Source organism: Glycine soja, chromosome 3 (genome assembly GCF_004193775.1).
Source record: "Glycine soja cultivar W05 chromosome 3, ASM419377v2, whole genome shotgun sequence".
Taxonomy (NCBI): domain Eukaryota; kingdom Viridiplantae; phylum Streptophyta; class Magnoliopsida; order Fabales; family Fabaceae; genus Glycine; species Glycine soja.
In genome coordinates this window covers 8061590-8086734 of record NC_041004.1, presented here as the reverse complement: position 1 = coordinate 8086734, position 25145 = coordinate 8061590, and the positions used below count along the sequence as shown (strand labels likewise).

The following is a 25145-nucleotide window of genomic DNA, read 5'->3' as shown; positions in this document are numbered from 1 at the left end:
GTTCATAAATGAAAGAAATTGTTTCCTTGAATAATTCATTAAGCACCATTCGCTTATATACAAGATTACAAGCTAAAGATATGGCTAAAGATAAATCTAATAGAATGATTAAAGATAAATTTAATAGATATAACAACTATAAAACTGAAGATAAGCTTAATAGCTAAAGATATAATTAAAGATAAATCTAATAGATATAACAACTATATAAAATCGGAATATATTAGCATATCTTCTAACACACTCCCGCAGTCAAAGCGGGAGGTCGACGGACACTGAGACTGTCTCGAAAATCCTCAAATAACATCAAAGGAAGTCCTTTGGTAAATATGTCTACAATCTGATAACGAGACGAGACATGTAAAACTCGAACTTGACCATGAGTAACCTTTTCATGAACAAAATGTATATCCATCTCAATGTGTTTAGTGCGTTGATGTTGAACCGGATTACCCGCAAGATATATCGCACTCACATTATCACAATAAACCAATGTAGCCTTCTGGATCGGACAATGAAGCTCCAAAAGCAGATTTTGCAACCAACATGACTCTGAAACTACATTGGCAACCCCTCGGTATTCAGCCTCTGCACTAGACCTGGACAAAGTTGCCTGTCGTTTAGCTGACCAAGAGATCAAATTATCACCAAGAAATACACAATACCCAAAAGTAGACCATCCCGTATTCGGGCATCCACTCCAATCAGCATCTGTATAAGAAACAAGAGTGGATGTAAATGATGGATAAAGATGAAGACCATGGTCTATAGTACCCTGAATGTAGCACAATATGCGCTTGAGAGCGTGCATGTGCTCATCCTTTGGGTCATGTATAAATAAGCACACCTGTTGCACTGCATATGTAATGTAAGGTTTGGTAAAAGTAAGGTATTGTAGAGCCCCAGCAAGGCTCCTGTAGAGAGTCGGATCCTCAAATGGAGTGTTTGATGTAGCACTAAGCTTTGGTTTAGTATCAACAGGGGTAGGTGATGACTTACAAGAAGACATGCCAGCATAATCAATAATCTTCATGGCATATTTCTTTTGAGATAAAAACAAACCACCTGCATGATGAGTTACAACAATGCCCAAAAAATAGCTCAACTGTCCCAAGTCCTTCATAGCAAATTCCGAGCTAAGAAGGGTAATAATGGACTGACGAAACTCATCAGAGGAAGCAGTCAAAATGATGTCTTCCACATATAGTAAAATATAAGCCATAGAAGTACCTTGTTGATAGATGAAAAAAGAATGATCCGAAGTGCTATGAGAGAACCCGAGTGTATAAACAAAATTAGAAAATCTCTTATACCAAGCCCGTGGTGCCTGTTTAAGCCCGTATAGAGACTTCTTTAACAGACAAACATGATTAGGTTTTTGCGGGTCCCTAAAACCCATAGGTTGATGCATGGAGACAGTCTCATTAAGTTCACCATGTAAGAAGGCATTTTTGACATCAAGTTGATGAATGAGCCATGCCTTAGACAAAGCCAGACTCAAACTGTGCGAATAGTTGTTGGTTTGACCACCGGACTAAATGTGTCACCACAATCTAAGCCAACCTGTTGAGTTTTGTCATCACCTACAAGATGGGCTTTATGCCTCTCACAAGAACCATCAGATTTTTCTTTATGAGCAAAAATCCACAATGACCGAATTACATTAACATCATGTGGACGGGGCACCAACTCCAATGTCTTATTTTTAATAAGAGCATCAAATTCATCATCCATAGCCTTTTTCCAATTCGGGTCCTGAAGAGCTGACACGGGGTTACGTGGCAGAGGGGATTTAGCAACAGTGGTATGAAGATTAAAGATCTTCTTTGGCTTAACTATCCCATGTTGGTTGTGTGTAACAGCCCGAGGAGGTGGGCTGGGACGTGAAGAAGGGGCTGGACTAGGAGGAAGGGAAGCAGTCGCTGGACAATTCGTACAATTAACAATATTCTTCTTTGGCTCAATGGTTGGGCTAGTTGCAATATTAGGGGAGTTGGGCCCGAATGGAACTAGACCAGGAGTTTGAGCATTAGGAGTTGTGGATTGAGACACTAAATGGTGGACCACGTATGGGTTTGGGCCATCATCTAAGAAATCATAAGTCTGAATATGAGGAGTATGTAATTTAGCAAATGGAAATTGTGTCTCATCAAAAATGACATGACGACTTATAATTATTTTCCCAGAAGATAAGTCATAGCATTTATAACCACGGTGATTCAAAGGATATCCCAAAAAACACATGGAGTAGAGCGAGGTTGAAGTTTATTTATGGTAGTGGAAGGAAATAGAGGATAACATAAACATCCAAAAACCCGAAGATGAGGATAGGTCGGATCCTTATGATAAAGAATCCTAAGAGGAGATTTATAGTTTAATAACTTATGAGGAAGAATATTGAGAAGGTAAGTTTCCATTTTCAAGGCATGATGCCAAAAGGAAGGAGGTAATGACGCATGGGCAAGTGAAGTACGAACAATATTGTTAATTGTACGAATTGTCCTTTCGGCTTTCCCATTTTGAGGGGAAGTATGAGGACAAGACAATCGGAAAGAAATACCATTCACTTTACAAAAATCCCGAAAAGGCTTATTATCAAACTCTTTACCATTATCACATTGTATATTCTTTACTTCCCGTTCGAATTGAGTTCGGATGAAAGTTCTAAAATTTATGAATGTGGAATAAGCATCTGATTTTTTTGACAAAGGAAAAGTCCACAAAAATTTAGAATAATCATCTAACAACAAGATATAATGTTGGTACCCTGAGGAACTCAAAACAGGTGATGTCCAAAGATCAGTGTGAACAATATCAAATGGCATAAGAGTATGAGAATGTGACAAAAAAAAGGTAACTTAATATGTTTTCCAAGAGAACATGAATGAAAAATACGAGAATCTCTAATTTGATTACATTCAACCTACTGTTATCGACCGGAAAGCTAATGTTCTTGAGTTGATTTGACAATGACTTGAGAAGTTGACAATAAGAAGAGACACTTGAAAAGGCCTCCATGGTTGTGTGGGTGAAATCATACTCAAGTGTAACGACACGAAAGTGATTGTTATCTTGGAATATATCACGCAACCTATTCCAAGCCTCCATTGTCGTGGTGTCGGGTTCAAGAATAGTATGTAAAAGATCATGAGAAATGGTGGCATAAATCCATTATAGAACGGTGGCGTCTAGTGTCAACCAGAGTTCTGTCTCCTCCTCCGTTGGTGGTGCCTTCTGCTTGCCATCCTGCGGAGGAATTATATGATCAATTACCCTATGGGATCGTGCATGAATTTTGAAAAGTTCAGCCCATGTCGCGTATTGGACATTTTCCATTTCAAGAATGATTGGGACATGATTCTTGATGTTGGATACAGCAAGAGCAGGGTGAAAGGTAGATTTTGAGTCAGGCATGGTGATGGAGAAGAAGGGGAGAAGAAGAAGAAAGGGGTTGAACGGTGCTAAGGCCTGTGTGCGGAAGGCTGAGGAAGGTTCAAAAATCTTTCCCTAAGCAATCTGAGACCATGAAAGAAATTGTTTCCTTGAATAATTCATTAAGCACCATTCGTTTATATACAAGATTACAAGCTAAAGATATATAAGCTAAAGATAAATCTAATAGATATAACAACTATAAAATTGAAGATAAGCCTAATAGCTAAAGATATAATTAAAGATAAATTTAATAGATATAACAACTATATAAAATCAGAATATATTATCATATCTTCTAACAATAAACTACGACGTTGAGATAAACTTTCCTGAAGTGATTTTCAAGAGCAGCTTCTGCTTCTTCATCCGCGATCACCATGCATACTTGCGGTTCGACTCCATTCGCTTCCTCTTTCTCTTACCCATCGCTGTCGGATCTCTTCCTCCCTCCAATGATCCCGAACTTGTTGGATCTCCATCTTCTACTTTGAATTTTGGGGTTTTGTTAGGGTTAGAGAAATTAGGATTTTGCAAATCTAATTAATTAAAAAGAAATGGGAAAATTGAAGGGATTAGGTAGGGGATTGAGAGGGAGTTAGTTCATGAGAAAAGGTAGAACCAGTAGAAGAAGACAATGGAAAAGGAGTGAAGACAAGTTCATTTTAAATTTGGTTGATTGAGGAGGGGAGGAGATGAGACAGTGGTGATCTAAAACAGATTTTTTTAAATATCAAAGAGAAATCCAAAAGAAAAATTGATCAGAAATCAAACATAAATGTTACAAAGTCGAGTATATATCAAGGTTAGAATAAAATGAAGTCATTGGACCTAAAGTAGGGTCGGTCTTTCACCTTACAAGTACCTCGAACTAAACATAAACTTAAGGGAATTACTATTCACATCCTAAAGTTTTTTATTCTCATCTCTCACATGTATTATATTTTTTTTCCAAAATATCCTTTCAACATAAATATATTTCCATTGTACAAAATATACAACGAAAACATATTTTTGTTGTTATATATGAGGGTGCAAAAAAAATCAAAACAGATATACATTTCCATTACAAAAATGTATTTCTATTATATTTTTTTTTGCATCCCCATATACTACAATGAAAATATGTTTCCATTGTATAAATATATTTCCATTTTGATTTTTTAGAACACCTATATTTTAACAAAAATGCAATTCCATTTTTGTTTGTGTCAAATGCAAAATAGTATCAAGATTTTATGTGTCCACACACAATGAAATTGTGATTTTATTACTACCTCCTTCCCATATTGATCTTTTGATATTTTAGTTTTCTATTTTTTCCAAAACATTTGATGTTTTAGCATTTTAAAGTCTCATACTAATGCATTTTTTCTCAAATATGTCCTTATTTAATATTCACTATTGATAATGTAAGTATCAAAGATCAAGGTATTAAATAAGGATATTTTAATTCAAATATAAACTTTTTTAATTTCATTAAATATTTCTTCACCTATGTATAATAACCTTAAATATAAAAAAAATATATGAGAATGAGATAGTACAACCTAATTAAGGAGGGAGGTGGGAGGTGGGAATTGGGAACGGTGTAGGGAAGAAAAGAGGAATAATTTTAATTACAATTCCCAAACTATAAATATCATCCACTATAAATAGGACTACATGCATGTTAATTCTCAACAATCTAAAACTTTTACATTAATTCCTAAATATAAAACATATGGGCAGTATTAAATCATTTTAAGAGACTAATTTGTCCAACGTTTAGTAATTAATATAATTAAATTTTATAATTTTGAAAAATTAATGTGAATTTTTGAATTATTAGGAAGAAATGTGACCGATCCTAAATTTCTTAAAAAAGAATTTAAAGTTTCATTCAAACATAAATGACATAATTAAGTAAATGTTCATTTTTTTAACCTTAATCAAATACAGTAACACATAATTATAATTACATACGCACAATGCTCAATCAATGAAATTAGATATTCTTAGTAGTAAAAATCACATGTCCCATGAATTGAAACACATCCATAGGACATGTGATTTAAACCTCATATTAATACTTAAGATTGCACGCATATTTTAGTCTTTAATTTTTATAATCTCTTGTCTACTTTTTGAATTTGAAAAATGTCATTTATCCTAGATTTTTAAGAATTCAAATGAATAATATTTTGTAACCTCAATATTAAATGATAAGTTTTTTAAAAAAACTTAGTTTAGATCAATTGAAATATAATATCAAGTGACCTAATCTAATTCGATTAAAATTAGTTTGAATTTGATTGAATTAGATCATTCAGTTCTATATTTCTATTATAAACAATCAATTAATATTAACTAAATCTAAAATATCATATATCACATCTAAATTATAAACATTATTCAAAATAGTCTTAAAATTTCTTTAAAAAATAAATATTGAAATAAAACTCATTGCACACTGACAACATATAATTGGAATAATGAAATTTGTAAAGAAAATAAATTAGTATTCGAATTTCATAATTTTCTAATTAGAAAAGTATTAATTGTTTAGTAATTTTATAAAAAAAATATTTGTTTATAAGTACAATTTAGATTAGATTGGATCAACTTTCAAAATTAGATCTACAATCCAATCCCTTTTTGTTTTTTAATTATTAATTTGATTAGTTTTTAATTTATTCTATTTAATTTTAGCATTTGATAATTGCTATGCATATGTAATTTGTATATTTAAATCACATAGAATTATCTAATTTCCTCTCTTATAAAGCTTCTTTTGATCTAAAAAGATAGGAATTTAACTTGTTTTGAGTTTTTATCTAGAGGATGCTAAAGTTAGTAAATTTATAGTATTTTTGTTCTATTTTTTGTAAAGATTGACACAACAGGAGGTAAAGATATTGAAGAACTGGAACAACGCGCTCAGTGCGATAACACCTACTCAGCGCAAAGAGCCAATCTGAAGGCCAACTATATCGTGCAATAGTGCACAATTGACAGCTTAGCACATGATCACTTAAGCCAACTAGACTTTGCATATGGACTCAGGGAGCACATGCAAGCCTAGCCACAATCATTGTCAAAAAATATCATTGTGTAACATTTTAAAAGGAAAAGGAGGGGGAAAAAACTGTGCCATTAAGTTTTTCAGCAAGACAAAAGTAGGGCACGAGAGAGTAGAAATTTCACTCACTTGGAGCTTTCTTCCTTCCATTTTTCTTCCATTCCCTTTGCTTCTTTTTGTATTTGTGAGTCTCTCATGACAATGAGAGGCTAAATCACCTATTGTTGGGAGCTTGACAACCAAACACTCTTGATGTAATTATTCTTACTAACAATTTAATGTTATTTCAATATTATTGCTTCTTTTTTTAGTTTATTGCCTTGTTTATGGTTTGATTACCCATGCACATGTATGTTATAGGGTTTTACTCATTGGAAAATGTTTGCACCCTAAGAACTTGAAAATAGCTTCTAGGTAATGCATGTCTAGGGATAGAATGTTTTTATTTAGCCTTAATTATGCATCTTTATTCTTAAGGAAAATTATTTGATGTAGCTCTTGAGGGATTAGGAGTGAAATTAGATAATTTAGGCTCTTTCACATGAGGGATCATGGTTATGATAGTTTAGTAGATGAGGTAATAGTTGGAATAACATTAAGTGGTGAAAAATCTCTAACATTACATCAAGAGTAGTTTCGATAGACTAAGCACCCAATACATTCACAAAATTCCGCATCAAACGACAATTTACCCCTTCCAAGCATTTGTTTTATGTCTCTTGCATGTGCTCTGTATGTCCACAAAATTCCGCATCAAGCGACAATTTACCCCTTCCAAGTGTTTGTTTTATGTCTCTTGCATGTTCTCTGCTTAGTTCTTTTTATTTACGGTTTAATTTTACATTTCTGCATCATTAGTAGACAAATATCAAATTTAGTCAATTTTTCACTTAAAATTAAAAATATACAAACTTCGAGTAGAGTCAAAGTTCATGTAGACTTGACACTCGGTCTTACCATTTTAAATACTACTTGAACGAATTGATACATTTGCCAAGGAGTTAACAACATTTTATTGTAACTAGATCTATTTGTGAACATTTTTTTTTACTAGATTGAGATTTAAAAACTTCAAAAATAAGGCCTTGCACAATAAAAATGTCAATTTTGAATTTTCTTTGATAATTTATAGTTTTAAATTTATGGTTTTCAGTTTTCAAATTTAATAACAAATCTTGTAATTTTATTTTTTTGACAAAAAAATCTTAAATTTAAACAACATTGGTTCCTACTTCTTTATTCAAACATGCTTGATAATGAAGGCAACAATTGGCATGGGATAGGAGACAAAGAGGTAACAATAATGGGTGTAATAGTGGTAACTACTATGATAGTGTTAGCAAAATTGACAATGACATTATAACGATGGTGATTGTGTTAGCCATGGTAACAATGACAATAGTTATGGTCACAATAATGATAATTATTGTAATGACAATAGTTATGATAGTGATTCGGTACCTAACAATGATTTTAGTAAAGGCAATGATCACTACAATGAAAGTATTTTTATTGGTAATTGTAGTAAAGGTGATAATTGTGACACCTCCTACCCCATACATATATGTAATAATAATAATAAAATGAATAATAAATTATAATTAATTAAAAGTTCTTAAAAAACGTTTAAATAAAAGTCTTTCAAAAGGATAAAAGGCTCACATTCACTTTTCTAACATCATAATAAAACTTGTCCAAATAAATAATAAAACTTCTCCACTTAAAACAAGGTCGTCCAAGACTTCATACAATTAATATAGAAACCTATACCCCAATGTCACATCCTATCAGAGCATTATGTCCCGATGTCCTTCATCACAAGGTTCCTTAAAGCAATTCACCTAGTCATTTGATCCCCCGAACACAAAGTTCAAGATCATCATAGAATCCAAACACAAACAACACATAGGGAGTGAGTTATCACATTCCTAACTAATAGAGAATTAAGACAACTAGATATACATATCATATAAATGAGATACAACTTACTTCAACATAACTCACGTAATTCCACCACTTTGTCATTTAAAATTTACTTTTCAATCATCAATCACATTACACATGAATAGGGGTGGGTAAGCGGGCCGACCCGCCTCGCGTAAGGCCCGCCCATATAAGCCCGCATTGGCAATGAACAGGGCCAGCCCACCCTGCATTCTTACACGGACCAAATAAATTGGTCCGCCCCCGCCCCGCGGACCTCGTAGGTCAAACGGGCCGATCCACGAGCCTAGGTTTAAAAGAATTTCAATTTCAATAAAAATACAACACAATCAAATTAAGTTCAATACAAATGTAAATAAAATCTTAACAATTAGTCAATTACATCAATAAAATAAATAATGTCTTAACAAAAGAAAATTTAAGCAATAAATCTAAAATATGAAACTTAAACATCTCCAACAACAAATGATTCCATATTTGAAGCAATAAAATCCTAATGCAGGCAACCCGCGGACCCCACGGGCCAAACCCGCATAGTCTGCGGGTTCAGTGGGACGGGCCAAAAAATATGACATAACCATGGACCATTTAAAAAAATTGGTCCGTTACCCGCGTGGACCGCGGGCCCCGTGGGTCAATCCATGGACCTGAGTCCGTTTACCCATCCCTACACATGAATCACACAATCCAATCATGACATAATAACACATCAATTTCATAATAAACAATTAGCAAACGTTATGCAACAGTTATGCTAAGACTCAAGTCTATATGCAATGTAGTACTATGTCAGTGAAAAACCATCATGGGGTGCTTAGGAGTACATAACAAGACACACAACAAAATGGGTATGTCAGGTTACTCTCACTAAGTAAAATCATAGGGAAACCAGTCAGGGTCACGCTGTTTTGCAAGAATGCTCCAACCATGTGGAATCGACACAAGCTTAAAGGAGCACTCAAACTGGGTGTATTTACCCCCAAGGCCTACACTCCTAAGAGTCCGTCAGGGCCTCTCCCTCCTGATTCAGGTCCAACCCCTAAAACAATTTTTTACATGCAAACACTACTTATGAATTATACATTACCGACGACCTAACACTCGTGTTTTAAACACATTCAACACATTGTGCTACAATTTAACACTGGTTCCTAAATAGGAAACCTACACTTTCCCTTTAACACTGCGCATCAACACTTTTATCAAGATAAACACTAGTCGGGTTATTGTACAATTCATAGCTCACAACACAAGTAATGTTACATCAAGTGTTATCACACACTTATTCACAACTAAAACTCATGATCACAATTTCACATCTCATAATATCACAATCCACCATCACATGTTTACATGTATATCACAAATTAACACATGTTCAACTTTGCACTTATACTAAATTTCAATAACAATATTATAATCCCAAAGCAACATGTTATTCCACAATTCTTCAAAAATTCAATTTATAGACACTACTCATGAATTATACATTGTCCACGACCTCACACTCGTGTTTCAAACACGTTTAACACGTTGCGCTACAATTTAACACTGGTTCCTAAATAGGAAACCTACATTTTCTCTTTAACACTGTACATAAACACTTTTCTCAAGATAACACTAGTCGTATTATTGAATAATTTAAAGCTCACAACACAGTACACACACCTCAATACACATGTATTTCACCATTCATCACAAGTTCAATTTATCACATACTCACAATTTGAATCACCTTTTCATAATCTCAATATAACAATTTATACAAAAGGTTTATCACAACATGGGGAATAAAACCCTTCAAATATATATCAAAATCAATTAATCAAAATCATATGTATAAAAAAATGAAAACACCAAGAGCACTCTATTTTATCAACCAATTTGTACTAGGACATCAATATTGTATTTATAATCATAAAGGAGAAATTATAATTCAATAAACATCCCAAAATAAACCTGAATTTAAACCTCTAAGGATTCCTACACATGTTCATTCTAACCCCAATTGCGATAAACTCATCTTTTACCTCTAAGCGGGCTCACGTGTGTATTGTGACAACAATAGCGGCATCTCTAGCGGTTTCTTGAGATTCCTCAAGTTTTTCCTCTAACTGCTCTAATAGGGTTCCCAAACGTTAGAGAGAAGGAGAAAAGATTGAAACACGAACCACATATCAAAATTTTATGACAATCCAACGGTTAACGAGTCCGAGATCGTGATTTTACTGAGATAGTTTTGGGTTTCTATGGAGGAAAAAAAGTTATAATGTGAAGAACATTTCTCTCAGCTCCAACATGTTTTCGTAATTCCCAATGGTGAGAATGTTCGGAAATGAGTTCCAAACATGGTGCTCAAATTTCACTACGATTCAGCGGTGAATGAGTCTGAGATCGTTGTTTTTCTGAGATAGGTTTGGTGGTATGCGAGAAAAAGAGAGGGTTTTGGGAAGAAGAGAGGGAAAAACGAAATTGAGAGAAAGAGGAGGCATTGTCAGTATGAAAACTAACCTAACATGTCTCTATTTATAGCTAGGTTATTTACAACTTATTATTTACTCTATTGAACTCTATTTTATTCTCTATCAAATGAATAAATAAAATACTTGTTTTTTCTCAAACCATTATTTTAATTAATAAAGTTATTTCTGCTTATTTATTTAATTATAAAAACCTCGTCATTTTTGTAAAATTCTATTTATTTATAAATAGAATCCCATTTAAATTAGTTTACGAAAAATGAGATGTTACAATAATAATTGTGGAAATGGTGATAATATTGAAAATATATTAATACACACATGTAACCCAACATACGCATAAAGTACATTAAATAGTTGTTTTAGAGAAGGATTGACGACTTTCTCATTCAATGACTTTGGCACTAGACATTGCCAAACTGAAATGTGTATTATTGATATAGAGATCTTTCAATTAAGAATATCATCAATATGAGACAAAGAGAAAAATAAAGTTTATCTATTTTTTTTAGTTATTCAATTAACCATCTCATATGAGAAAAGTCATCTTTTTCTTGACAATATTTTTGTCATTTGATCTAATAACACTTCGTCAGATTGAAATATATTGGATAAATACAGATAACTACTCTTAGATAGAGTATTAGAATGATAACATCCATTAGATAACAAACTATTGATTCTAAGCTACATCCACAATGTTTTTCTTGTGTATTCTCCATAAACCAATGTCTATATATAGTGTATGAAGATTTGTTTGAGAAATAAGTTTTCTTGACATCTCTTCATCATCTATAAAGAATTATTGATTAAAAATAAGAGATAAAAGGTTGATCTTTGATGAATTATATGATTTTTGCAACTAAAACATAATAATTTTATTCTTTTAAAAGTACAAGTAAAATGTTTCCAAATTAAATTAAAAAATAATTCAAATTTATTTTAATTAAACTTATTTTTATTCTAAAATTTTCATTTAAAAATTAAAAAAAAAAACTGAAAACTCGCAATCCAAACTGGTTCTAAAGTAACTAATAATTCTAAGAAATAGTTGAGAATTTAGTCTATATGAAAACATGACCAAGAAAAAGAATATGAGATCATTCATCAAGACCAAACCTAACAAAATCTAAAGAACATGAATTGTCTTTGTTCTTGTAGTGTTCTTTTATCTTCGGGAAAAATTGAGGAAAATAACATCCTTCATTCAATACTTGAAGTTAGTTTTATGTATCATGTAGCAAACAGAAGAGTTCATTTGCAAAATCATCACGTAATATCCTACATCTATATATTGATACTTTACACATCAAGATGACAAAATTCTCAATAATAAAGTTCTAAAACTTCATTGACAACTTCATATAATAAATGGTCGAAAATTTTATGCTCAAACATCAAACAAATATCCCCAAAGTTTTCAGTCTCGCGTACACGTTTTGAGGTACAATCTGATTCTCTTATATCCTGTTCAGTCAAAGTACGAAGCTTCAACATCAATTCTGAGTAATACTCTGCTTCCTTGTTGACATCAATGAAGGTATAACCTTCATTAGTACTTGCACTGTCTTCAACTTCTTCACCCAATGACAAAAGTGATGGAGATCCCCACTTTTTTGACTTTGAAGCAACGGAGCTTGGACCATCTGCAATAAAAAATCACATGTTAAGGTAGGTAAAATTAAAATTAAAGAAGCTACAAGAGCAGGTGAAGAATGCATAATGTTGCCACTTTAGAAGCTTAAAGGACCTGTTTATTGTACAAATCTAAACAAAATGCAATCTGATTTTTTAAGGGATAAAACTTTGGTGCAGTTTTATAGATGTTTTTGGCGACTAAAATTAGACTTTAATCTCGGTAATTCGAATAATAAAAATTTACTTTCAAGTCAACATAGATTAATGATGTAAAACTCTAATTTTGACAAGAAAAGAACACTGAACACATGAAGCAACATGTAAATTTTGTTCTTTTTGTAAAGTAGAAGCCAAGATGATAGTTTTATCATTTTTTATATAAAAGAAAAAACTAAATAAATAAACTGTTTAGTCAGACCAAACAACCCATTTTATGTTTTGGATCCTTTCTCCTTCACAAGGGAGCTAGAGTTTGGTAACAAAGCAGTGAAAATGGCATTGCAACAAATATTCAATTTCAATTCAACCACTATCAAACAAGTATATTTAAAACAAATAAAACCAATCAATAAAAAGGGATTGAGTTGAAAAAACATACCTTGAAAATCAGTTCCATAAAGGAAAGGATAGTAGTCATTGCTCTCTACAACTGAAACTGGACTGTGATTTTCCAACCTGCATTCACTTTCTTCCTTCAACACTGGATTCTGATTTCTCATGTTCTTCCTGAATTTTGGTTCCGCAACCCCCTTCTTGTGTGCATTTGACAAAGAAGTGTTGAACCTTGATCTTGAACTAACACCATTTTTTCTACTACTACTACAAGAACTACTACACTTAGAGGAGTTTGAGGACACAGATGACAAATCTTTAACCTCCCCATGATGGTTTCGAGTTAGACCCTTTGAACCATTCTTAGAAGAAGGTACCCTCCTTGGTTCATTCTTCAGCTTGGAAATCTTCTTGTTCTTCTTCCCTTGATTTCTCTCTTTCTTCACACTCACACTCTCTTTGTTCTTATTACTCCCCTGCCTCTTCCTCTGCCTCAACTCTTCCACTTCCCTCATCTCATTTCTACCCTCTTTCTCTTCCCTCATGTTACCATCACCATCCATGCAAAACACAAAGAGATTATTACCATTGTTACCCTTTTGGTTCTGAACCAAACTAGGAACCTCTCTGAACGATGTTGAAGTCTTCACCCTCCTATGGCTACTAACATGGCTAGCATCAAACTCAAGCAAGTAGTCAACAAAGTTCACTGACCTGCTTCTAGGAACAGAATCTGGGATGCTGCCACTACCACATTTCACCACCCATTTGGGGTTCGGAAGTGAATCCAAACCCATTAGCCTTGCCACAACTCCAGGGGCAGAAATATCATCATTACCATTATCATTCACCACCATTTTTTCTTTGGTGAAATGTGCATTTTTTGATTCATCTGATTCTGTGATGTGATAAGGGTGCACTGGTGGACTAGTTCCATTTCCAGCACATAGAAGCACACGTAGGAAGCTGGAGAAAGAGAAACACCCCGGTTTTGGTTGTGGTTTCTGTGGCTTGGCCATGAATGATATGAAGTTTTTGCACACACTGCCACTGAAGGATGGAGAAAAGTGTAATATGGAAAGAGGGTGAGAATTGTAAATAATGGTTGACAACTAGAGAAAGAGAATGATATAGTAGTAGGTTGCAAGAGTGGGAACGTGGGGGAGAAGTTTCTTTGGGGAATTAAAAGGGGTAACTATTTTTAGTCTTTAAAGTCGGCTTTACTACTTAACAATTAAAGAAAATGGGTTTAATCACTTTTTTTTGGAACCAAATCATAAATATCCACTAGGAGGTAATTATGATAGAGTGGTGTTGTTAGTATATGGTAAAATTCTTCTTTTAAATGCTGAATGTAAATGTGTGCTTTAGACTCGAATTAAGTTGAATAATTTACTTTTATAATCTTAAATAATAGAAAAATGTTAGTGACACATTTTTTTTCTAATATATTGTATAGTATTAGAATATTGTTGGTTAAAATTTATAATATTATAAGTAAAATTTATTGAATAAGAAGTAAGACTTGCATAAAGGTTTGAGTTTTTTTGATAAATTTAAGTTAATAGAAAATGCTTACAAAAATATATCAGAACAAAAATTATTATAGATATTCATATTTACATGATACACAACTAAAAATTTTAATTTATAAAAAAGAAAAAGTTACTAATACTCATTTATGTGTAATTTATTACTAATAAGTACTAAGTGGTCATAAACAACAATAACTCTAGACCATGCAATAATTTGTGATATTAAATAAGTACTGTACTATGTTGCTAGCATTTATTTGGCTTAATATGGTTTTAATGATAGAACAAAATTGAATACTAAAGGATTTGCAAACTCCAAAAACAATTTACCTTTCTAATCTTAGTGTGAATGTGCATAAAAAGGGTCTATTATAATATACCATTATTACAAGGGGGTGGGTGAAAAAAGGTACATTGGGTAGATTAGGATGCTATATTCTCTTGAAAAAAAGGAGATTAGGATGCTATATTATTACCGGGATAGGGTGTACGAGAGGGTACATTAAAGACGAATATTGGACGAAAGAGCATTGACTCACGTCTATGCATTCTGGCATAGGAATTTTGTATTTTACTAATGCCATCATGTGGGTGCAGTCCAAGTCTGCCAAACCGTGTGAATGTTGTTGTGCCAATTAAAAACAAAACGCTGCCGAAGTTGCTGACTTTTGAGGTCAGAGATAGCAATGTGGTCCACCACAACGGGGGATCTTGTTAGTACTATTCCTATGAAGAATTGCACCGACTTTGCTGACTCCTTTCTAGGGTTTTGGGGATTGTGAATTGGCCCAATTTGTGTTGGTTTTGTTATGGCAAAGCCTATTTATGATGGGCCCTTATAAATTGGAAGCCTAAAATGTATTTTGCAATATTTAAAAGAGAAATGTTGTTGTTATGAATGAAATTTCGTAAAACATAATTTCTGCAAATCTCACCTTACATATAGTTTTTAATTTTGTAATCAATAAAAGTTAAAAAAAAAATGATATCCGTCCATGATTAGGTTCGTGCAATTGTAGGATTTTTTTTCGTAACATATAGCAATGCTCTATTTAAAAATGTGGAGACACCAAGGCTTTGAGAATGTTTCCAACTTTCCTGTTGCAAGTTGTGAAATCTTGGATCTTAATCTTCCCAAAAGGAAGTCCACTTTTGGGGGTGATGTAGGTCCTCAATGTGCTAATCAGAATCATGTGACTCTGGTTACTAATGTTGACTCACCCACCTCTATTGAATAATTTAGAGTAATTAGCCTCTTTTGGGTTGTTTCTATTATTATTAAAAAAGTTTGAGACTTTGTTTCAGTGGTATTTTTATACTTTTCCAAAAATGCTTTGGGCATAACAAAAGTACCCATCTTTAATTCTTCACTCAATAAATAAAATAGGGGACAAAATGAGTTTTTGTGGTCATAATCAATCTCAAATCAGCCTATGATACACTGGAATAATCCTTTACTTGAGATACTCACACTCTTCGACGATTATTTCATTTTGGGTTTGATCTCATTGTATTTCTTTTAGTTTTACCCCCCCCCCCCAAAAAATTTGGTTAATAGCAAACTCAGGGAAAGTTGAATTACTTAACGACACAACCACAAGGCTAAGACAAAGGATCCATTTTGACCTTACGCTTTCATATATGTTGGATATGCTTGAAATTTTTTTTATCTGTCCGAATTGAATATAGTATCAGATAGTTTCAGAAATTTACAACAGTCACATGCCTTATTCAATCAACTAAGCTAGATCTCCTTGAATATGATTGAAAAATTATAGCATAGGAATAAAAATATCACCAGTTGTGTACTAGCTCACACAGTTCGAGTAGTTAGCAATTTAGCTACAGTTAGTTGTGTTAGTGTTATTCTGTTATTTGAATATCATTAGCTGTGCGTGTAGCTTCCATATACATCTCTTTGTCTACAAATATATAATTGATTAGTTACTTTTATTGTTCATATTATTGAATCATAATGGAATTACATTCCTTATCTCAAGAGAGTTCTCTTTCTTTTCCCATTCTCTCCTTTTGCATAGCTTTCAAACTAAATAAGTGACCTCCTTTTCATTTCTAGTGGACAATGTTCCATCGCTGCACTAAGTTATAGAGATGACTGTTTTATCATTTTAATTGTCTTTGCACCTAATGCACAAGCGCTGAAAACCATTTTACACCGAATCTCTTCTTTTTTTTTTCTACCTTTTTACACCGAATCTTTAAGCTTTTTGTATATTTTATCATGTATAAACTGTGTCATTATAACATCATTTTCTAGCAACTGTTTCAGCACTGAATTAGAGGATACCAGCTGGTCACTTTATAGCCCTATGTCTAATGAAATGGTATAATATCTTGGCACTATTCTTAAAACGGGAAAATCTCCCTTTCTGGAAGTTATTTTTTTTTTTTCACAATAAGTTTTCTGAAAATTTGAAGACTGTAAATAAACCTTTTATATTTACATTCTTCAAATTTATTGTAATGTTTCCTTTTACAAAAGATGTTTACTTTTAAATTACCAAGCAATATTATTCTAAATCTTTACAAAAGATTTTCAACCATTTTTTCATGGGCCAACGTAAACTCAAAGAAGGGTATTCGTATTGAGGAGGGCTTTAAAAAAGTGATATACTTTTCCAAAATGAAGCTACTGAAAGACAAACATCACATAAGGGACATGCTAGGTGCACCCAGCAATATTGCTGGTGCACCCAGCAATTTATTGAATGGGCCATTTTGCCCTTCATTTAAAAATTTAAAAAAGCTTTCCTCCTCTTCCGGAACCTCTCACTCTCTCGCTGCTTGTTTTCTTCTTCTCTGCGAGCCCGACTGCTTGTTTTCTTCTTCAGACGCAAATCCTTCGAGGTAGGTGTCCCTAACTTGACATTGCTTTTATTATGCAGTATAGTTGTAGTATTTAGGGTATGATAGTGGAATCTTAGGATAGAAGACGCCGAAAAAAAATGGGGAAAGGAGTGATTACGGTGGCGTCTTCAGGAAGACCTGCGAAGGCTTCTTCCGGAACTTCCGGAAGAAAGTGTTCCGGAAAATTTCCGGAAGAAGGGTTCTTCCGAAAGTAACCAAAGGTCATCCGGAAGAACACTTCTTTCGAAAATATTCCGGAGCACCTTCTTCCGGAAACTTCCCGGAAGAAGTAGTTCTTTCGGAAAGTTTCCGGAAGAAGGGTTCTTCCAGATCCCCTTTGAATATTCCGGAAGAACTTTTCGGAAGAGCAACTTTTTTCGGAAAGTTTCCGGAAGAACTACTTCTTCCGGAAGTTTTATTTTTTTAAAATATTGTTTTGTATTTTTTTTAAATGATTGATTATTTTATTTTTATGAATTAAGTAGGTGTATGTTTTTGAAATTTTATAAAAAAAAATGAGGTTTGGCTTTTTCATGACAAATGAAGTGGTTTTTTTTTATAATTTAAATTGTGTATGTTTACTAAATATTTATTTTTAAATTATTTGTGTTTTTGTTTATAAATGAACTTGTTTATTGTTATAAATTAAGTTGTGTGTGTTTTTTTTTATTGTTTATTTTTTAATTAGTGTATTTTATTTATAAATAAAGTTGGTTATTTGTATAAATTAAGTTGTGTATGTTTTGAAATTTTTGTTAATTGGTTTTGTTTATTTTTTATATGATTTTAGTTGAGTATTTTACTAATTATTTAATTTTAAATTAGTTATGTTTTTCGTTTATAAATGAAGTTGTTTATTTTTATAAATAAAGTTGTGTGTGTTTTGAATTTTTTTTAAATACTATTTTTTTTATAAATGATATAAATTAAGTTGTGTATGTTTTGAAATTTTTTTCCCATTTTTATTTTATTTTTATATATAATTTTAATTGTGTATGTTTACTAATTATATATTTTTAAATTAGTTGTGTTTTTTTTGTTTATAAATAAAGTTGTTTATTTTATTATAAATGAAGTTGTTTTTTTTTTATAAATTAATTTGTGGATGTTTACTAATTAATTATTTTTACATTAGTTGTGTTTTTTTTATAAATGAAGTTGTTTATTTTTTTAAAAATTAAGTTGTGGATGTTTACTAATTAATTATTTTTACATTAGTTGTCTTTTTTTTTATAAATGAAGTTGTTTATTTTTTTAAAATTAAGTTGTGGATGTTTACTAATTAATTATTTTTACATTAGTTGTGTTTTTTTTATAAATGAAGTTGTTTATTTTTTTTTAAATTAAGTTGTGGATGTTTACTAATTAATTATTTTTACATTAGTTGTCTTTTTTTATAAATGAAGTTGTTTATTTTTTTTAAAATTAAGTTGTGGATGTTTACTAATTAATTATTTTTACATTAGTTGTGTTTTTTTTATAAATGAAGTTGTTTATTTTTTTTTTAAATTAAGTTGTGGATGTTTACTAATTAATTATTTTTACATTACTTGTGTTTTTTTTATAAATGAAGTTGTTTATTTTTTTTAAAATTAAGTTGCGGATGTTTACTAATTAATTATTTTTACATTAGTTGTGTTTTTTTTTTATAAATGAAGTTGTTTATTTTTTTTTAAAATTAAGTTGTGGATGTTTACTAATTAATTATTTTTACATTAGTTGTGTTTTTTTATAAATGAAGTTGGTTTTTTTTTTAAAATTATGTTGTGTGTGTTTTCAAATAATTTTATTTAAATTAGTCTTATTTTTTTTATAAATAAACTTGTTTTATTTTTATAAAGAAAGTTGTGTATGTTTTGACCGAACAAAATACGTGTTCCACATGATTTGCGGATCATGGCTAGAACACGAGGTTTAGGTCGTGTTATAGGTAGAGTTATAGGCAAAGATAGACAGAATGATCATGATGCAGTTGATGTTCCCGAGAGGCATAGGCCTACTGCATCAGCCCGTAGGCAACGGGTTCATCAGATGACTCAGGATGTTCCTGACATGACTGAGGATGCACCTAAGATGACGGGGGACGTACAGGGTGATGATGGTGTTGAGGGGTCACATGCTGATGATGCTGAAGGATTCCTAGGTGGTCCACGTGACCTATCAGTGCTGACATCATTTGCGGACCATGTTGCACACGCCGTTTGGAGTGGACATGTATTTTAATTTGTTAATTATTTGTCATTGTTGATTTGTTTGTCATTAATTTTTTTTTATAATTGTATAATTTGTACTTCAAATCAGGAACGTCCTGAGTTGAAGTTGGTGTCACATGGGAAGAAGGTGACATTGATTGGGAGGCCAGTGCCTGAGATTGAAGGACTGGTTGGTGCCACAGGATTAAGTCCACGGATCGGGTGTTCAGTTGTTACTGGCGATCCTGGACTTATATCCGCATTTGTGGAGAGGTGGCACAGCGAGACCAGCACCTTTCACCTTCCGGTAGGAGAGTTGACGATCACATTGGATGATGTGTCGTCACTCCTCTATTTGCCTATCACTGGCGCGTTGCACAACTTTCATGCTCTTACTGCGGAGAAGGCGATATTTTTGTTGACCGAGTTGCTTGAGGTGTCTGCTGAGGAGGCTAGAGCCGAGACAAAACGATCACGTGGGGCATACGTACGGCTGGGATGGGTTTGAGACATCTATGAGATGAGATGTCAGGCCCGACGATGGATTGTAGCAGCTTGTGCTTATCTGTTGCACCTGGTCGATTGCACCATTTTTGCTAATAAGAGTGCAACATATGTTCACGTGGTGCACCTAGACGCTTTTCGCGACCTGGGTCAGAGTGGTGGTTATGCTTGGGGAGTTGCCGCACTGGTTCATATGTATGACCAGTTAGATGAGGCTTCTAGGACCACTACATGACAAATTGCGGGGTACCTGACTCTATTACAGGTAAATTTTGTGTTTTTAAATGTTACGTTCGATTATGATTTAAACATGTTTTTATGTTATGTTAACCTTATTTTTTTTGTAGTGCTAGATCTATGAGCACTTTCCTAGTGTGCATCAGTGCGTCACAGATGATGCATACCAGGAGACGTCCCCACGTGCTTCCCGGTGGCTGACGTCGAAGGCTCATATGAAGGGAATCACAGGAGCACTGTACAGGGCATGTTGTGATGCTTTGACCGTCACAGATGTGTCCTGGTTGCCTTACACTGAGCATCGGGGGGTTAGGGCCTTTGAGCTGATTTCATCATTCCAGGGTCAGCTGAGATGGGGTCCTATGGTGGTCACAGCTCGACTGGAGAGGGTGCTACGGCAGTTTGGTTACATTCAGAGCATCTCTTCGCCACCTGTTAGTGCTCGATTGTCACATGATGATATAGATGACAGGTGGATGCATTTCGCGGACCACGTACTAGTTGTGGGTGAGCTTTGTCTAGTGCCTGGGCAGGTATCTGCGGATTACATGGAGTGGTTTTTCCGGATATCTCACCCATTCATGATACCGACCCAGGCAGGTGACCAGCCCAGAGATGCACCTGCCGTAGACCCTGAGGAGTACATGCAGCCGCCCAGCCCCCAGGTTCCAGTGGCATTTGACCCCCCTCCACATGCAGTGGTAACATTATTTGCACGTTTAATGTTTGATGAGTTTTTATTTATTTTAAATTTTATAATAAATGTTTTTAATGACTGTCACAGGATGATTACGACGGCTATGAGGCGATCGCACAGAGATTGGAGCGTGTGCTCAACCTTAGGATGGTCACTGTAGGCACAAAGTTATATGATATTATGCAGGATTACCTGACGATCGCCAGAGGGTGTGCCAGTGCAGATGGAAGTGTCAGGGCTCGACAGGGACGGCGCACAGAGCATTGATTATTGTGTTTCTTTTTTGTTTTGTAGTTGACATGATTTTTTGTATTTGTTACACTTTTTAGTTTAATATAGTTGACTTGTTTTGCACAGTTTATTATTTTATGATATTAACTGACGTATCGATTCTGATTCCGATCCTGGTCCTTAAGCGAAGTTTTGGACTGTTTTAATTTTTTTTTTTTTAAAAGTGAAGCTAAAATCATGAGTTTCGTTCGTAAGAATTACCTTAAAAATAATTTTTTTTAGAAAATAGACAGAAAATCCAAAAAAATAGGAATCAGATCATTTTTTTATGTTTAAGTACCCATGTTTGGGGTTTTTTTCGTGGGTGTGCGAGTGGCATAAGACATTGGAAGGGCACTATTTGTCATGTTTGGACGTCAAAGAACCCAAAAAAATTATTGTCGTTCCCTGCTTCCATCAAATAACACCTAAAAAAAGAGGCAAAAAATCCAAAAAAATAGGAATCAGACCCTTCTAAGTATACGTAAGGTTTAAAGGTCAAACAATTAAAATAAATTATCTTTGGACCATTGAAATAACACATTGAACTTTATTATGGGATTTAAACACACCGTAAACAGATAAAGGTTACATCAACGAAAAAGAAAAAAAATAAACATTGGATTCAGTTGTTTAGCGATGTCGCAGTGACCTCGTCTTCGAATTTCACAACATATTTAGTAAAGACAGCTAAAATTTCTATTGGTCCATATTTTTTCAAGTAATTAGATTGTACTAACACCTTCAGCATTTCTTCGTTGGTCTTCAACTCATTAATTTCATATTTTATAAGTGTATCTGAATACTCAAAGCGACCTGGTTGGCGGAAAAACAATCGTCTTACCGTTTGTGATTCGTGAATTCCAAGAGGGGGAATCCCTTTAGGTGCAGCTTGCTTTATTAAATCCTTCATTTCATCAATGGTACATGTTGAAGGAATTTGAAATTTCTTAGGATTTTTTCATGTGAACGCGCATCCAACAAATTTGTTCTGTGGTGGCATGTTCCATTTCCCGTTGTAATACAGGATCGCGTCATGAGTACAGGGCATAGTGCGTTGAAGTAAGTTTATTATTCCATCTGTTGTTCTTCCAACAGTGCATAATAACTCAATCGGACCAACACAAGAAAATTGATCATTACACATTAACATTGTGTTGACATCGTCATCATTTATCAATTTCATACACTGAAAGCGAATTTGGTTACCTGTATGGGTGAATGGCTTCCGGTAGTGAATTTCATCCAAAAATTGTTTCTCGGATAGCTGAAGGGTATTGTGTATTCTGATTTTTAGACTTACAAAATCACAGCTGTTTGGTACTCAAATGGGCACCGAAGTCGAAGTTTGGAAGTAAACCCCAGTATCATTGTGAACAATCGATCCATTTGGATAAATGAAAGCCAACCTTGAGTTGACAATCGTCTGACTGCTAGTTTCTCCTACAAATTTCATACTTTGTGTATCAATTGGGAGACTATGTGAAAGCAAGATAATGTGTGATTTATTAGTTGTGTCTGCTATATATATACATGGTTGTCACAGACAGATTGCTTCTCTTTGTTTACAAAAAAATAGACACGCGTGAACATGTTTCGTGTTTATGTTTCCTTCAGAATGTGTAGTCAAGTTAGTCAATGTGGTGTCGCGCTCAAACTTTAATACGCATGCATGTCATTATGTGTTGTCAATTATGACAATGATGTATCCTACACGCGTAAATGATTTTTGTTGGACCAACAATTTTTTTGCTTAACAAAACGAGTACTTAATAATATTAATTGGTTATTAATGGCTTACAACAAATTATATCGCATAATGAATACAATTACATAAACAATGCATGTTTAGTCTTCATTTAGGTCGACATAGTGTCTTTTGAATGACATCAAGCTTGTGTATTGCTGCATTCTACTAATATATGGAGTTGTCCACTGCTTTGCCTGAGAATAACAATTGTTTGACCATAACAACGCTGGAGGCGGTAAGCGACAATGATACAACAACAACAACAACAACAACAACGCCTTATCCCACTAGGTGGGGTCGGCTACATGGATCAACTTCCGCCATAATGTTCTATCAAGAAAAACTTCGTACCCCATTGCCCAGAGGCTCTTCGCTATGCGAAGGTATGGGGGAGGGATGTTGTACGCAGCCTTACCCTTGCATATGCAAAGAGGCTGTTTCCGGATTCGAACCCATGACCAACAAGTCACCAAGGCACAACTTTACCGCTGCACCAGGGCTCGCCCTCCGGTAAGCGACACTGATCTTTCAAATAAACCTGTTGTACATGAACAAAGATTATATCATGCGGTGACCGACTCAAATGAACCAGGGAAGTCATTGCATAATTGTTATACTAACTATATTCAATGTACCTGAACAAAATGATTTCCAAACACGTGACTGACACATATCATGCGGTGCCCAGAAGAATCAGGTGGTGGTTGACTTCTAAGAGGAAAAAATGTCATGCTTTGTTGTCGGGACAACGATACAAGGATTACATTATACCATGATGCAATCACATATCCCATCTTCGTTATATCCATCCACTTGTCCACACTAACCTGAATCAACCAAACATATACATGTAAGTAATTTAAAGTTTGTTATTATAAAAATTAACCTAAAAACATACCTTTGAAAACCCATCAACAAGTAGGGACAACTTTAATTGTTCAAATCTCTCTGTGCCACCGAAGAGGTTCATGTACTCATGCGACCACCTGCCAAATTCTTTAATCAATTTGTTACGCACTAACGGGCACGAATCTTCCCCCATACCTAATAAAGCGGAAATGGACCGATATCCACAGTTACCATCTGCTTTCACATCCACAACGTCACGAATGAAACCTTAAATGAATGGCGCAAATTGATCCAACATCGGGATGATCCTTGTTGGCTGAGGCGGTTCAGAACATGATGCACTACGTTTGACTGGAGAGTTGCTACTTTGAACAGAATGAAAAGCATCAACATACTCCCAGTAAGACGGATCACGCTTTGTGGATCTTTGACTTCTTTTCATCGGTTTCTTCGATGCACCTTTAGTGTTGACCTTTGACGGAGGAGGGGACATAGAGTTCTGATCAGGGTATGCAATTTCTCGAAGTTTACTCTTCAGAGTTACTTTGCCAGACACATCAAGTTTGTCAAACCTTTTAGATATGGTCTCAATCTCTTCCTTGATGCTGACTTCCGCCTCACATAACCCTTGGTCTGAAAAGCAAAGTCTCCTCTAGAAAATATGGACTGACTCCACTGGGATGTTGCCAGCAGTATACCTAGAAAGCTCACATGCACAAGGAAGACCGTGCGTGCTTCTCATCACACAACCACAAGAAGAGGGATTGTTGTCGAGATAACGTAGACGGTCAACCTCAGAAGCAATCTGATTTAAAGCGTCCCTTGAAACCATCCCAAGAAGCCTCTTGTATAAGGTTTTTTTAAATACATGCCCAACCACATGCGTACTGGTTTCAAAGGATGCTTTAATTTCAACGTGTTGCAGCGTGATCATGTTGTTCATGGCATCCCAAACACTACATAGGTCTCCAAGGCTATTTTGTAGTACTCTTTTGGGAGCCCAATGAGCTGATTCAACCCTACATTTAAAATACACAACAAACATGAAAAATATACAACAATTAAATACCATTTATTAATAATCCTTACTAACAAATAAAATTAGTTCTTAATACCTGTTTGTTGTTGTGTTGCCT

At 34.0% G+C, this 25145-nt stretch overlaps 2 protein-coding genes and 1 pseudogene across 2 annotated transcripts; 1 reads left to right on the top strand and 2 right to left on the bottom strand.

Annotated features, from left to right (window-relative positions):
• Positions 1–2269: 2269 nt before the first annotated feature.
• LOC114404908 lies at positions 2270–11329 on the bottom strand (annotated as a pseudogene).
• A 772-nt stretch (positions 11330–12101) lies between these two features.
• On the bottom strand, positions 12102–14221 carry LOC114406123. The gene is made up of 2 exons (XM_028368706.1): positions 13154–14221; positions 12102–12563 (listed from the first exon to the last, which is right to left on the bottom strand). Exons 1-2 carry the CDS (start codon positions 14124–14126, stop codon positions 12244–12246), a joined length of 1293 nt encoding a protein of 430 aa, XP_028224507.1. The 5' UTR covers positions 14127–14221; the 3' UTR covers positions 12102–12243.
• Positions 14222–20222: 6001 nt separating this feature from the next.
• LOC114404906 (protein MAIN-LIKE 1-like) lies at positions 20223–21407 on the top strand. Its single transcript, XM_028367633.1, has 3 exons — positions 20223–20393; positions 20560–21144; positions 21228–21407. Exons 1-3 carry the CDS (start codon positions 20223–20225, stop codon positions 21405–21407), a joined length of 936 nt encoding a protein of 311 aa, XP_028223434.1.
• The last annotated feature ends 3738 nt before the right edge of the window (positions 21408–25145 follow it).

Excerpts from the sequence above, each read along its gene's own strand:
- LOC114404906 (XM_028367633.1), top strand. The coding sequence starts at position 20,223 with ATGAGATGTCAGGCCCGACGATGGATTGTAGCAGCTTGTGCTTATCTG. Across the intron at positions 20,394-20,559 it reads CTTGGGGAGTTGCCGCACTG|ATCTATGAGCACTTTCCTAG; the intron begins GTTCATATGTAT and ends TTGTAGTGCTAG. Across the intron at positions 21,145-21,227 it reads ACCCCCCTCCACATGCAGTG|GATGATTACGACGGCTATGA; the intron begins GTAACATTATTT and ends TGACTGTCACAG.
- LOC114406123 (XM_028368706.1), bottom strand. The coding sequence starts at position 14,126 with ATGGCCAAGCCACAGAAACCACAACCAAAACCGGGGTGTTTCTCTTTC. Across the intron at positions 12,564-13,153 it reads TTATGGAACTGATTTTCAAG|ATGGTCCAAGCTCCGTTGCT; the intron begins GTATGTTTTTTC and ends TTTTTATTGCAG.